The 15,399-nt window shown below is 44.2% G+C and overlaps 1 protein-coding gene across 5 annotated transcripts in view; it reads right to left on the bottom strand.

Annotated features, from left to right (window-relative positions):
• RAD54L2 (RAD54 like 2) overlaps positions 1–15,399 on the bottom strand; it is a 72,189-nt gene that overhangs the window by 10,353 nt on the left and 46,437 nt on the right. For all 5 annotated transcript variants that reach the window (XM_069769609.1, XM_069769608.1, XM_069769613.1 and 2 more), the window contains 13 exons: positions 12,937–13,135; positions 11,363–11,502; positions 9,660–9,791; positions 8,634–8,866; positions 7,952–8,134; positions 7,544–7,677; positions 6,084–6,280; positions 5,214–5,556; positions 3,317–3,494; positions 2,459–2,710; positions 1,721–1,839; positions 1,296–1,411; positions 176–275 (listed from right to left, as the gene is read on the bottom strand). In XM_069769609.1, coding sequence (XP_069625710.1) covers positions 176–275; positions 1,296–1,411; positions 1,721–1,839; positions 2,459–2,710; positions 3,317–3,494; positions 5,214–5,556; positions 6,084–6,280; positions 7,544–7,677; positions 7,952–8,134; positions 8,634–8,866; positions 9,660–9,791; positions 11,363–11,502; positions 12,937–13,135 — 2,326 coding nt within the window. The remainder of the gene's footprint in view (positions 1–175; positions 276–1,295; positions 1,412–1,720; positions 1,840–2,458; positions 2,711–3,316; positions 3,495–5,213; positions 5,557–6,083; positions 6,281–7,543; positions 7,678–7,951; positions 8,135–8,633; positions 8,867–9,659; positions 9,792–11,362; positions 11,503–12,936; positions 13,136–15,399) is intronic.

The raw sequence follows: 15,399 nt of genomic DNA, 5'->3' as shown, positions 1-15,399 counted from the left end.
TGCAGAGGACTAAGGCTAAAATCCTACACCCCTAGGGAATTCAGAAACAGATGGCACTATCATCCCATAAAGTCTTGAGAGCATGTTACAAAGGAAGTTAAGAACTGAAAACCCATATGCATACAGAGCATCAGTGCGAGTCCTCCACTGTGCCTTTCTGCTCCAGCCAACTTACCGTGTGGACAAAAGGAAGAGCCAAACAGAGGTGTTGCTGGGGTCATTGAACTGGTTAATCAGTCGCTCCCTTTCCGAGGCAGAGGTGCTGCCATCCAGTCCTGAGAAGGAAATTAAGGACATATTTAAAAGCTCAGTATGTTTGGGGGAATCCCATCAAAACAAAACCACTTCCCAAACACTGAGCTTTGGCACTGGATCCCAACCAATTCTAGCTCTTCCTCAAGCCATGCACTCCAGGACCTCAACGGGACCACTCTGTACCTCTAATTTGCCCAGCCAGGCAGGTGCAATGCAGCCAGCCAGGTTGGGATTTGTTCAACTGAAAGATAAACAAAATATTACTCAAGCTTGGCAAGGCCAAGACTGGGAGTGCTACAACACACCTAGCCCACTAAGGCTCCATATTAGGCAAGACAGACAGCAAGCAAGAGCAGCAGGCACAAAGGCCTCACATGCTGGAAGCTTGAGGAACCATGAGAAAGCAAAATTGTGAAAGCCTTTGGCAAAACCCCATAGGCTGGATCTGATCATAGAGGGTACTGGTCTAAAGGAGTGCAGGGGGGTGTCATGTCTCTGTTCCTGAGCAGCAGCTTGCTTTTGGCAGCTCTGTAAAAATCTGGAACACCATATCCACCACTCCTCTCAGTCCTGGCCTGTAAAGTAGCCACACAAAGCAACAACCCATGCCAGAACAAGATTTAAAGCTGGGGAAGAGGGGAGGAGGAATTCACAGCCCAGAGCTAGTGAAAGCATTCCACAGTGATTCTGGTTTGGGAAGCAAGATCTAGAAAATAGCCAAACAGGAAGCAGAAAGTATCTTTTACAACTCAAAAAAGCACTAGTGTGTAAGTGAGATGTCAAAGATGTCTAACATCTTCTGAGTAAGATGTCAAAAAGAAGATTTAGAAATCATCAGTTAGATGCTATCAAACTGACACTGTCTTCCCAAGCAACTAAAGTAAGAACAATCTGAAGATTTCATCAGAAGAATGCTTCAGAAATAGCATTTTCACACCCAGGGACAACTACAAGAAGATGGTGGGCGACTTTCAGGAATTAGTCCGTCACAGCGGATCAAACAGTGTCACACCAAATTGAGGAGGATTGGCTGCACTCACTGTAATAGTTGATGTTTCGGACCCAGTTGTGAACTCCTCCATCTGAGCCTGGAGGACTCGGCATTGGTCTCTTTGCCAAAAACTCTTCAATGACGGATAACGTGGACAAGCTCTGGCTGCAAAACCAAGATCTCTGTTCAGGAGAAAGCCCCCACAGCTGCAAAAGTGGAGTATCAGAACTCTTCCCAAACCATAACAGCACTGACGGTTGTCAAACCCTGTTTGTGGCAGCACACCTCTCACTAGTAAACTTGATGGTGGCAGAAGTATAAAATCCATGGAGGAAACCCAGGATCTAATACAACAAAGGAGAAAAGGGGAACTGCCACACCACTGACCCCATGTAACAACCTCCTAATACCAGGAGGGGTTCAGCTACTCCAGCATTTAGTGACTGTAGGATCAGCTGTTGATACTTTGCTTACCTGAAGACCAAGATCTTGTCTCCAAGCTTCACACTTTCCTCAATTAGGTGGAACAGTAACACCATCTTGGGTGAGTTCTCCAAGACTCCCGTCTGGTAATTACACAAGATGTCTTTGGCCTACCGAGAAACGGGAGACTATTACAGGTGGAGTTGTTCATTCCCTGTTTAGTTCAACAATCCTGTCTCAAGGTGAGAGAAATAAGTCATTGCAGAGAGGTTATATACATCCAGCCAGGTCGAGGTGACAATGTTAGTCCCAACTACTGCTGCTGCTATCTCCCATTCCAGAAGCTCCAAATGACAAACTTCTTGGAGTATGGATGAATGAGCATCTTCTTAACCTCTCATGACTCTCTATCTCAAGACCTCTCCTTCAGCCCACTAGATGTATCACCATCTTATCTGGATTAAACTTCACCCTAACACCTTTTTTAGAATAACAAAGTCCACAGCCTTTTTGGTCAGATGAAAACAGTGGTATAAGAGTGCTGCCTGCACTCCTGACTCACAAGAGTCCCCAAACCCCTACCCAGCACCATGCAGACATGCTTATCAAGATGCTCTGTGGTAGGCAAAGTTTAAGAGAAATCCCCAACTCTTAAAACAGAAGAGGCTTTTCTTTGCTCTGGTTCAGAAAACTGCCCTAACAAAAAGAGGTACAGTCTTTCAGAGTAAGTATCTAGCCTATGTTTATCATAACTCACCAAATGAAGAGTTTTCCAGCAGTGGTACTCACCCACTCATAAGTAACGACCTGATTTGCTCTCTCCTGAAAAGGGTTGAAGCCAACGCTCTGGAGGAACTTGCTATTGGTAGCTTCTCCAACTGGTGATGCCAATGCACTACTCTCTGTTTTGACTTTAATTCCCTGAGGCTGGCAGCGGGAATTAGTACTTGCTGTGCCAAGGTCATCCACATCCAAATCCTGCTCATTTGCCAGATTCTCCTTTTGCAGAGCTTCATACAACACATCTGGATGATTCCAGATCTGAAGGGGTAAGAAAAGAAAGCAGTTAGGCCTGTGCTGGCCTGCTGCTTGCCAATGATTGTGGACTGAAATCCCCTACAGCTACTCAAAAGGAAGAACTAACATTTTGATCATCTCTTCACCATTCCCACATGGAACTGTAAGGCACTGCAGAGAAAACAAGTCTGACTGCATTAAGGTAGTGAAAACAGAAGATGTAACTGCCATCACACAAAGTATAAACCATCTTAACGAAGGCTCTCCTGACTTTAAAACTGCCCAATTCTTTCCTTGAGAACAAAACAGAAGGCCACTGTGCACCCCACACAGCACAAACACAAAGGAAGTTGCTTGTTTGCATAGCAGCAGGTAAGTGGTTAAGGTATCAGCCCAGTACTGCTTCAGCTGATGGCTGCAGGTTTCTTGCACAAATCTGAAAAAGAAATTTAACATCCCTGCACCCCAGTTCTGGAAGTGGGGATAACAATTCTGCTGGGCCATTGCAGAGCACTCTGGGGAGAGAAGATGTGCCTGGCCAACCACACTTTTACCTCCTGTTTCGACTCATATTCCCACCTTTCCCTTACATTACTAGAATACGTCTTTCTATCTCCTGCCAAAACCTACCTTACAACAGACACAGAAAGCTTTGAGTGGGTTCAGTCCCAGCCAGCCACTGTTGCCTGCATCTCGGAACCGGTTCATGAACTCCGTATAAAGGGCCCGCTGTATCTTTGATAGACGTACCAAAATTACATGTTCTTCCTTAGATGGGAGCTGAACCTTCAGCACATTGTGGCCTCGCCTGTGGATGAAATAGAGAGAGATAAATAGAGAGAAGGGAATTTCCAAATCTGACCTCTCTGTGGCTGCCTGTAGGGTAAGATTTTGACTTCTTGCCCGCCTGGCTGCAGGGAGAAAGACCTCTAGTTGCATGCTTCTCTAATGCATGACACTTCCGAGATAGTCTCCCTGCAGCCAAATACCAATGGTAAGCACAGTTACAGAGATCTCAAATGTTACAATCTTCTAGCACAGGTCACAGGGTTAAGAGGGTGATGAAAGTCCTGTTTTCCACGGCAGTTGAAAAATAGAAGACAGACCTAAGGTCTCTTTTTAGCTCTGCAATGACTAATACACTCCATCCTAAACACTGGTCCAGCATCTTAGAACCCTCATCTGAGAAACAAAGCTGATTTGTTTCCAGAGTGGTGGAGACACTGTCACTTTCCATAACTGAGGGTTCATGAAACACTTTCAGATCCTTAGGTAGAGGATGTCAAAAAGTGCACATCCAAATTAATTATTAAGACATCAAGATAAACCTGAGGTCACTCTGGTGAAGTTAGAGGTTTTCTCCATTATCAGTCTGTGGTACCAAAGCAAACCAACTTTACTTCTACCCCCAAGGCAAAACAGAGCCATAAGGACCATTTTGCAGTTGACAGATTGAGCAAGACAGAGATTCTGAGAGAAATATGGAGCTGCTAACCTAAGAATCTCCTTGGTAGTCTTCTATGTAAGCCTAAAATCCTCCCACAAAGACAGATAAGGTACCTGTTTAAAACTCAAGCCTAAGAAGCTGGATCGATGGGCCAAGGCCAACTCTATGAGATTCAACAAGGCTTAGTGCTGGGTCCTGCACTTTGGTCACAACAACCCCATGCAGTGCTACAGGCTTGGGGGAGAGTGGCTGGAAAGCTGCCTGGTGGAAAAGGACCTGGGGGTGCTGGTTGACAGACGGCTGAATATGAGCCAGCAGTGTGCCCAGGTGGCCAAGAAGGCCAATAGCATCCTGGCTTGTATCAGAAAGCATGGCCAGCAGGACTAGGGAAGTGATTGTCCCCCTGTACTTGGCACTGCTGAGGCTGTACCTCAAATACTGTGTTTGGTTTTGGGCCCCTCACTACAAGACAGACATTGAGGTACTGGAGCACATCCAAAGAAGAGCAACGAAGCTGGTGAAAGTTCTAGAGCACAGGTCCTATGAGGAGCGGCTGAAGGAACTGAGGCTGTTCAGTCTGGAGAAAAAGGCTGAGGGGAGACCTTATTGCTCTTCACAACTACCTGAAAGGAGATTGTAGCGAGGCAGGTGGTGTTCTCTTTTCCCAGGACAAGAGGAAACAGCCTCTAGTTGCGCCAGGGGAGGTTTAGATTGGATATTAGGAAAAATTTCTTCACCAAAAAGGTTGTCAAACATTGGAACAGACTATCCAGGGAAGTGGTTGAGTCACCATCCCTGGAGGTATTTAAAAGATGTGTAGATGTTGCACTGAGGGACATGGTTTAGCGGTGGACTTGGTAGTGTTAGGTTAACAGTTGGACTCGATGATCTTAAGGGTCTTTTCCAATGTAAATGATTCTATGATTCTGTAAGGCAGCAAGATTAGTTCTAAATGATTCTATGATTCTGTAAGGCAGCAAGATTAGTTCTACTGCATAAACTCAGCAAACAAGCAGGTTAATTTGGGATGAAGGAGCTGTTTGCATAGACTACACCGTTAAGAACTCCTTGTGGACTCACCGCTGCACAAAGCCTTCCAACAGGCTATGCAGGACATGACTGCGATACCTCATGAGACGGACATCTTGAGGGGTGCTGTCAATACACTGCCCATTCAGGATAGGGCGCTCAAACATGTTGCTGAATTCCTGCCGTGAGCCTAGAAAGTCAGGTCGGACAAAGTCTACCATGCACCAATACTCAATGAGGTTGTTCTGGAGGGGGTAGCCAGTCAGCACCACCCGCCGGCGGGAGCGGATGTTCTTCAGGGCCTGCGAAGTGCTGGCATGGCAGTTCTTTATCCGGTGTCCCTCATCACAAATAACCACATCTGGGCCAGGGCGAGACAAAGCTTTCTCAATCCCTGAGGACAAGGAACATTAAGTGTTAGTTAGAGATGAATAAGACAAAGTTCTGGTTTTATATGGTCACCAACTTCACAAAAAGAGGGGTAGTTCTGAAAGACAAAAAGCAGTATTCATGGGTGGCAGAGAGCAAGGCTGATTCAGGAAATAAAAGGTGACTAGACACTAGCTCTGATTTAGCATAATGTGGTAATGACCGGACATGACTGTCCCTTGATTTCTGCTCAATGACCTGCATTGCATCAAGTTGGGTGTCTTGCATCAGATCAGACTGGCAAATCTCACACAGACAAATCCCCAAGTTCAGTGTACTGACTTCTATGCTTACTTGCAGCTATTGCAAGAAATGAAAGACTCAACCAAAGCTCAACAACCTTCTGTCTCCAAAGACACAATCCTGCCCGGCAAAGTTTGATCATGTCAGGGATGCTAAAAGCAAGTTATAGGTTGTTTCCCTGTGCTGCCAGAGTTGATAGCCAGCTAGACAACAGGATCACGCTCTCTCTCTCTAGGACTGGCCTCCCACCTTTCAGAAGCTCTTGCTGCCGGTCTTCCTCATCCAAGTCAATAATGACAGGGCCAGTTTGTTTCTTTGTTTTCTTCTTCCTGCCAGTGGCAAAGGACTTCTTCAGTGAGAGGAGACGGTACATTTCATATCCCATAAGCAGCACACCACCTTCTATGACCCAGTCATTCACCACCTTTGCACGTGCAGCTGTTGTCCTGCAAAACAAACAGACAAACAAACAAACCAACCAACCAAATAAACTGTAAGCTTTCTCTCCAGTTTCTGTTTGAACCACTGGATTGGAGTCTGCTGAGAAAAAAGACCCATTCAATTAATTAAAGCACTTTCTTGCATCAAACCAGAGAGAGGAATATAATGAAATTGCTTTAGGAGACAATCTGGTACAGAGGAAAAGAAAAAAGCCTTTTAAGTGTCATGGGTAGCAGGCTTGAGAATGACAAATCCTTACAGGAACTGAGCTGTAGAAGTTTGTAATGTACAAAAGCATATCAAACTTGAGAGCATCCTTTTTAAAGAGTTGTTGAGGATACTGCCTCTGCAAAAACCATTTTCAGAATGAGCTGCTAACATACGTGGTTGTAATCATCTAGTCATTTATCCCTTATTGTTGTCTCTTCCAATGCTAATGTCCCTCAATTATTCCTTCCCTGCTAGCCTGCTCAGTATTGGTTCAGATCAAGACGTTGTCCTCACTCAATCCTCCCAGAGCACACTAGATCCCATCCAATAGTAAACACATGGCTGGAGCAGATTCAAAGTATGTTCCACCCAGAAGGTGAAGATCTCCACAGATAGGTGTACGAACACAGGTGGTGAACTGAGAGTTCCCTAGGATCACGACGCTGTCCTGATCCATGCAAGAAAAATGACCCAGAAAGAAGCAGAGATCCACAAGCCAAGAATACACTCTACGCCACGCTGTAACTGCAATCACTGATCTCTCCTTTCTGGAGAAGGAGGTTTTGTATAACTTGCCAGAATCCCTCAAGGACAACACAATTCACAAAAAGTCACAGTGTCAGGTAGAGGAATCCCTAAGTGTGTGAAAAATCTCAGGAAAAAAAAACAAGCCACATTTAAAATATGAGAGACACGTGGTATAGGGGGCATATGCCTCAGGAATCCCAGGACTCTGACAGGACTAGCAGCGTACCACCAGAAACAAGCCATAGCACTTCTGCTCCTCTCTGCAGAAGTAGCTATGGAAGAACAGAAAGGCCTGTTAGCAGTGTAAGAAAGAAGTACAAGATATAAATATTTAATGAAAGAGACAGTAAATCTCTCACAGGTACCCAAATCCTCCCCTTAAGACAGCATCTGCAACAAATGCAGAGTGGGAAAGATCTGGGAGTCGAGGGCATAGAATTAGCCCATACTAAACAGTCTGCAACAGCAATTCTGAAAACAGTTCCTTAAGATGCAGTCCAAGAGCTCAAAAGGCTTTTACTGACACCTACTTGTGTTCGTCATTCAGGATGTGGACTTTGAAGGTGCGGGGCTGGACCTCTTTGGAGTTATAATCAGCAGGAAGGTTTTCAGGTGCTGGGAGCCACATGTTGAATTCTGCTAGCCAGTTTTGGAGCGTATTCACCTGAAAAAGTTAGCCATGGAAGGATTAAGAACCTAGTTGAGTCACTCAGGATTTTAAGGCAAAAATGAGAATAGGAAATGACACCCAGCTGTGCCCAGACAGAAGGAGCAGACCACAGCAGGCAAACTCAGGGACACAGGGAACGAAAGAGGGAGAAGAGCAGCAAGGGTATGATAGAGCTTGATGTGAGACAGGACACTAATCAATATTCTCTACACAAAGAAAGAAGCAGTGTAAGGAAGTCCCTCAGCCAGCCCTTCATGTGGCTACTTACAGGTACAATGGCAAGAACAGTCTTTGCTTCCGTGTGCCGAAAAAGTACATCCAAGAAAGAGATGACCTGTATGGTCTTGCCCAGGCCCATGCTATGTGCTAAAATACACCCAAACCCACTGCTGGTTTTAAATCTTTCCAAGGACTCGACCAAGTTGTCATATAGGAATCGGATCCCACCAATCTAGACAGAAAAGTAGGTAAGGTATTAGAATGGTGGAGAAAAAACCAAGATCAGTATATATTTACAGAGTGGCAAGCACAGTAAGATTGCATAAACCATGAAAATATAAAGGGGATGTTTCAAGTTCACTACAGTACTCTAATCTAGGGAAGGCTCAGAAAGTCAGTGTTTTTAGATACTCATGAAACTTCCTGAGAATGTAACAATAAATCAAAATTCATTTGTAGCCAGAGAATTTGAATTGGGGTCAATTAGTTTGTTTATAAATATAATTTTATTTTTAAAATGTTCATTTAAATATACAAAGGTCTGATGATAACAATAGCTGAAATAATAGATAGCCCTGGCCTTCCTTTAATTTGTCCTTACCATTTGACTGTCCACAACAGCCGCCACCACCACAACCAGGCTGGTCACAGAGCTCACCAAAGAAGTTCTGCTGAGATTACAAGGCAGGCTTGCCTGAATTCATTGCATTTTCAAGGATAACAAAGCCTACCTGATGAGGTTTTACTGCATGTGCAAGCTGGGGAGCCAGGAAAATGTCCTCCTCGTTTGGTGGATGATTGATGTTGACAATGACTTGCCCCAGAGCATCTGACTTATTTAAGGCATCATTCACATGAGAGCCACTGCTCTCTTCACTGCCATCCTCCTCCCCTTCATTGCCAGAATCACTGCTGTCCACAATTTGGAGGGCATCATCCTCTCCTGAACTCAGCTCAATCACTTCTGTAAAGTAATCAAAACAGGAGAGAATAAGGGCAAAAGTTAACTTGACATCAAGGTTTATTATGCATTAAAAAAAAAAAAAAAAAAAAAAAAAATCAGGAAAACAAGGCTACCACCTTTTGCAATTCCACACTGGCCTAATGACTTATTCTGAACAAGCAGGCACAATCCAGGCACACATCAGGCCCCTCAGAGCAGCTTATAAAAGCATGAGTTTCCCTGAGTTTCCCCATGTTTCAGAGAACACTAATTTGGGCTTCCAAACAGAACATGAGACAGTTTCTGTAAGTGTTTTATGTTCTCCTCCCTATGTCCTCTTAATTCCCAAACCCAGATATGTATTTTAACTGTTGATACAATGTCAAAGGACCACCAAAAAAATCAGGCTGAAGTACTCTACTGGAGTGGTATAAAGAAGTCAGGTTAGATCCGTTTGGGACAAGGGACACAAAACCCACTTTAAATTGCAGATCAGAATACTTAGATGCTCATTTTATACACAGCAGATGACACACATCTCATGTAAGCATTCTTCAGCAGAGCACCAAGCAAAATTAAGTGCATTTATAAACCAGAAATAAATACAAGTTCTCAAGAGTGCCTGATAGGCCATTTTTTAAATGTCAGTTTAGGAGTCAAAGGCCAGAAGTGGCCATATATTTGGAAACCAATAGGCTTACAAAAATCTGAAGTGATTCACTACTGGAGCATCTGACTAGATGAAAACAGGAGACTTGTGGCTAAATAAACTGCATATTGTGAGAAGACCAGGCTGAAGCAATTGGTCACTTACCATCTTTAATGCTATTTTTTCCTTTAGCATCATCTTCACTGCCACTGCTGGTACTATCTAGGCAAATCACTTCCTCAGCCAGGACCTGAGGGGGGAGCTGAGTAGCCTCTGCTGTTCTGAAAACGATGTCCTCTACAAACATAAATTACAAACAATAAGTAATTCATAATAATGGAGAAGGAGACAAAACTGTTCGGAAACCAGACAGTATTTCCTTCCACTTTTGCTCCAGTAACTTAGCTCTGGAATTTTCCATAATAGACTCTCACTGTCTACAATACTGCTATGACTCAGCTTCCTGGGTCACAATCTCCTCCTTTCTCAATATGCCGAAACAATAGCCCATTGCACCCTCTCTATTGCATGCCCTGGCTGGGGCACACTGACCATGCAACATGCTGAAGTCCCTTTTTTAATTTATTCTTTTTTTTTGGAGGGGGGGTCTCGGAAGTAAAAGCTGGTTTTCAACCAGCAGAGAAAGTACCAACTGCTGAAGGGATGATAACTGCCCTTTGTTAGTAGGGACACTGTAATAATTACATCCCACATACCATAAACAACTTTTGCTGATCAAGACCATTTGTTTGTATGTTTAAGTACTGCCATGGTGGGGAGAGAGGATAGCTAACAGGGCCAAATAAGCACCACTGCAATGACTCAGCAAGCAATGATGTTCTTCTGGGGCTGCAACCTACTCTGCAACAAGTGTTTTAAATAGTTCTTATTCCTTTCCCTATATGCAAAAATGTTTTGAACACTTGCACTTAAGGGAGAATATATATTTTCTCAAGAGGCAAAGTCAACTCAAGAACTCCTTGCCCCAACACAACTTCCAACTGCACTTCTCTGCCCTTTACACCAGTCTGAGAGGCTGTGCCATAAACTAAGGTTAGAATGCAAGATGACATATTCACTGGAAGACAAGGGTGATGCTTAACCATTTATACTGCCTGCTATTTCACTGCTTGCTGAAACATGCAAGACAGGACAAGGTTACATCACAACCATATGCGCACCCAGTCTGTTGTTCCACTATCCTTCTTACCAGACCCATGCATTACCAGATCATTCACAGTACATATATGATCTGGACAAAGGACATGGTATTTCTGTCAAGTCTGTTGGTTTAAGCTTCCATACCAGTTGGAAAGACAAGAGAGACCTGTTCCAGCATCCCGCTTACACACAATTGACTTGTCAAAATATCTTCCACAAAAGTTACTTGCCACCTTTCACCATGCAGCCACAGCATCTTGATTCAGAACTAGCTCAGAAGTGGAACTGACTACACTGAACCAACAAGTGGTTTGGAACAGCTGTTTCAAGAGTTTACACTTGAAAGTCCAAGTGCAGCATAGAATCATAGAATAGTTTGGGTTCGAAGGGACCTTTAAAGGTTATCCGGTCCAACCCCCCTGCCATGTGCAGTGACATCTTCAACTACATCAGGTTGCTGAAAGCCCCATCCAACCTGACCTTGAATGTTTTCAGGGATGGGGCATCTACAACCTGTCCAGGCAACCTGTTCCATTGTTTCACCACCCTCATCGGAAAAAATTTCTTCCTTATGTCCAGTCTGAATCTACCCTCTTTTAGTTTAAAACCATTACCCCTTGTCCTATCACAGACAAGCATAGCACTTCTTCCTCATTCAGCTTCTATCCTTAAAAATCTTGCTTCAGGTGGCATCTCCCGCTGCTTACCAGGAAGAAACTCTAGGGGTACAGTTGGTATAGTGGCTGGATAATCCTTCCTCTGCTGTTCTAGCCGTTTCCTTCTCTCCAACTCTTCCTGCTGGGCTGCTTTTGTCACGGCTTCCAGTTGGTCCTCACGCAACAGCTTTCTGAACACAGGAGCAGAGAAACATGATTTGGTTACACTCAAACAATTTCTTCCAAAAACGTGAATGGCTGTACACCTGGCTCAAAAGATGACTGACAAGCTCCAGGAAGTCTGTCAGCTACACTGACTAGGAACATCATCGCCAAAAGCTATAGACAAATTCTACAGCTATTTCAAGACTGTGTTTCCCAGCTACAGGTAACACTACTATTAGTAAGGAAAAGACAAAGGTTTGACAGAAGCTAAATAATGAAAGGAGGAAAAATGTGAGCGGGTAAGTATATACTTAAACTAGGTTATCATAGACTAGTTCTTCTATCTGAAAGGATGTTATTTATTACTATGCAGTTTATAAACAGAAATGCACGAAGTCATGCAAAGAAGATGTATGGGAAGAAAAGGCATCAATTCGCCCACAGAAAGTCATCACCCTGATTCTCCTCTGACATAGCATTTTCAGGAACTAGAACCTCTAATGGCTTTAGCAATTGTTTCAAAGGATGCTCTCAAAGCACCTTACCTGTATGGGTAATTTTCATTACTTCCAAAAGTTGCTTTCCCCCCTCTTCAGTTTCACATGTGCAGCCCTGGAAATGAATGCTCTTTTGCCAGAGGAGAGGTGCAGTACAAGCAGTGGTAAAATCCAGCTCCCTCAAACTAGCCTTTAAATCCACCCAGCTCCACACTGCAGGGACATCTCCTCCATCCTAATGAGGTCTCAGTTTCCAAGGCCTACTCAACGCTCATTCCTTCAGCTTTAAGTAAATCAATCTGAACAAGCTTAAATAGGAACCAAGGACCACCAGCATGTTACACACAGGGCAAAAGAGCCACTTGCTGCCACAGGAGTTCCTGCTCCATTATGACTCCTCTGAGTATTTTAGATGCCCTTGAACAAAATTTCACAGTGAATTACCACCTCATAACTTGCCCCAGAATATATGTGCTGACTTACACAATCAAGTAATACTGCTTTATAAAATTCAGGTGAAATTGATTTCCAACATTTCAGTCACCAGTCACAGCATCAGCATTCCTGCCAACAAGTACCCAGGATAGCAGAGGGAAGGACTGTATTTTAGGCTGTTTGCAATAGGATCCTCATCAGCAGATATCTGAAACTGGATGTTTACTTAATGGTGGCACTGTTTTTCAACTACATTTGTTAAAAGCCAGCAGCAAATACGTAATTTTTTCAAGATATTCCATAACCAAATATTCACTCTTCTGAAATACCAAACAAGTCTGCACCCACATGCAGCACTCCAGTCTGAGATCATACTACTCCCACTGGTGAAATCCTAGGGTTTTGGAAAAGAAAAGCCATCTGGTTTGCCAGCAGTGGCAAAATGTAGCTCAAAAGCAAAGTCCAGAGATCCCAATTTACCCAAAGGCTATACAGGACCCTAGCTTCTTCTGTCCTGCTGCTGCTTACCTTATGTTCCTCCGCATGTGAGACGGTTTCTGAGCCCTCTTCTTTTTGGTGTCCTCAGAGGCCAGGCTCTTGTGCTGGTTCTGCAAAAGTCGCTCTGCCCGCTCACTCTGAGATGAGGTAGTTGAAGTAGAGCGCTGCCATTCTCCATCCTCTGCATGTTCAACATGGTCACCGCTGAACACAGCTTCCTGGGGTTGGTCTGAAAAGACAAGGAGGTAATGACATGAGAACAATTCTGCCAAGCTGGCAGCTGGCTTTTACATGAGCATTCATCAGGATTTGAGCTGAATGGGAACCAACAATCCCTGTTCTCACGCGTTTGCAAGCACGTTTCTCTGAGGGTCAAAACTGGGGTCCTTTCTGACAGCCACTCAAAGAGTATTAAAAAGTTTTACAGTGAAGGTTCTGTTCCCAGTGAAAGCCAAGACTAACACCACTCAACACAGCCCAAAAGTATCCTGACAAGAAAACAAGGCAAAATTATTTCAGTCCATGTAGAGCACTTGCTGCCCCTAAGGACCTGTTTTCCTACAGGGGCCCGATGAGCTCTGATTAAAACAAGGAACTCAAATCTCTTTTTCTTTGTTTCACATCATTCAAGTGGGGCAGAAATTTCCATTTATATGACACCTCTGTAACCACCTTCCAAGTTAACAGAACATACCATGCAAGAGGTTATCTGGTTCAAGCACTAGGCCATGGCTTAGCAGGCAGCTCAGTGGTTTTATACCAGGCTCCACTCTCACGATTTAAATGGTACATGGCAATATTCTTTCTATATTATAAATCACACGCATTCCTTTTTCTCTTCATTCTCCTATTTTCAGACTTCCATTAGTGGCTGATTTCAGTCTTAAAGCACTATGTGAAATGACACCTTGTTCTATGTGACATTTTGCTCTTCAGCAGGCTGCCAGTGACCAAGCTAATGGTTGCAGAGCACAGAAAGGAAATGTTTCTGTTCAAAAGCTTCCCTAGAAGTAAACTGTTTCTGACAAGCCTTGTAATAGCTTCTTTGAAGCATCTTGTTCCCTTGTGTCAGTCAAAGAGATACCCTGAACCTCATCTCATAATCAGCTTTCTTGCTTATACTGTGTATCTGAGCTAATGACTGAAGTGACACTTGGACAGAACTTTGAAGAAAAGAAGGAAAGAAGACATCAGTGCAGAAGAATGTGGCAGATGAAGTAATACAGAACCAACCAGCATCACATTGTGACTCCATGGGACCTGAAGACAAAGAGCATCCCTTCTCAAAAAGCTGGGAGTTTAAATGAAGGATGCTTCAGTACAGCACGTTGCATGTACAGCACCTCTACAGCTGCCACGTTAATATGCCTATTAAATTAACCTTACCACCAGCATCACCTCTTAAAATCAAGATGACAAGAACTAGATTCACACTGTGGTCAAAAGCACCAACTTTGCAAGCTTCCTCTCCAGACATCCCATCAGACCTGTCCCAGCATTTGCTCAAAGTCTCTGTCAGAATCCATTTAGGACTTCAGGACTCACCCCACCATGGACCAATACCAGCAGCAGCCCAAAAGTTTCAGTGAACATCAGTGCCAGCCAGTCCTACACATACTGGAAAAACAGGTATCCACAACTTATGGGATGAAATGGATCTCATGATGAATGCAAGAAAGAGTTATGTTGCATGTGAAGATAAAAGCAAAGGGTTTCGCTGCTACAATCATGGCAGTCATCCTACCACAGCCAAGGTCCTGGTGCCCCATCCTCCCACCACGCCTCCTTAAACTTACAAGCACAGATATCATGCATCACATTCACTTGCAGACAGAGAACTGTGCTGGGAATAAACCCAGTTTCCCAGGCTTCCCAGACAACAGCTCTGCTATTTGAGCTACAGACACATTTTAGTCACATCACCTGCAGTTCTTCAGCACTGTTTCCTTCCCCCCACCCCTCTCGCCTCCTGGTTATATAACTAGATCAAAAGATTGGATGAAATAGGGCAAAGGGAAGCGGGGAGGCTGCACACGTGATCACATGCTCCGGGATGAGTCATTAAAGCAGTGACTGACTATCCGGGAGACCAAACACTGCCATGGTTACACTGCTGCCATCTCACCCTGGGCCCAGGGGACCTTGACAAGGCACCAGACAGCACAAAGTCAAGCTTGTTTGGAAGAGGAAGCACTTCTCTCCCCACACCCCAGCAATTACCCACGTCACCTCCTTTGGCAGCGACTCTGCCACCCGCACTGTGCTGGGAAAGGGTGCCTTCAGGACGAGGGTGACGCTAACAAAATCCAAAGGCTCAGCAGTCCAAAGTTGAGGCCATTAAGTGTCTCCTCTATATGGTTTTGTATTTGTTGTGCTATCCCTACGTAGACTCATTCCACCTCTGCATTTTACCTTTTCTTTCTTAATCATATGTAATGCAAGCCCTGGTGAAACCTACACACAGCTGGATCAGACAGGTTTTTTTTACAATAT

The sequence above is a fragment of the Haliaeetus albicilla genome, chromosome 24, assembly GCF_947461875.1.
Source record: "Haliaeetus albicilla chromosome 24, bHalAlb1.1, whole genome shotgun sequence".
In the NCBI taxonomy this organism is placed as follows: domain Eukaryota; kingdom Metazoa; phylum Chordata; class Aves; order Accipitriformes; family Accipitridae; genus Haliaeetus; species Haliaeetus albicilla.
This window is presented reverse-complemented; position numbering and strand designations above follow the sequence as displayed.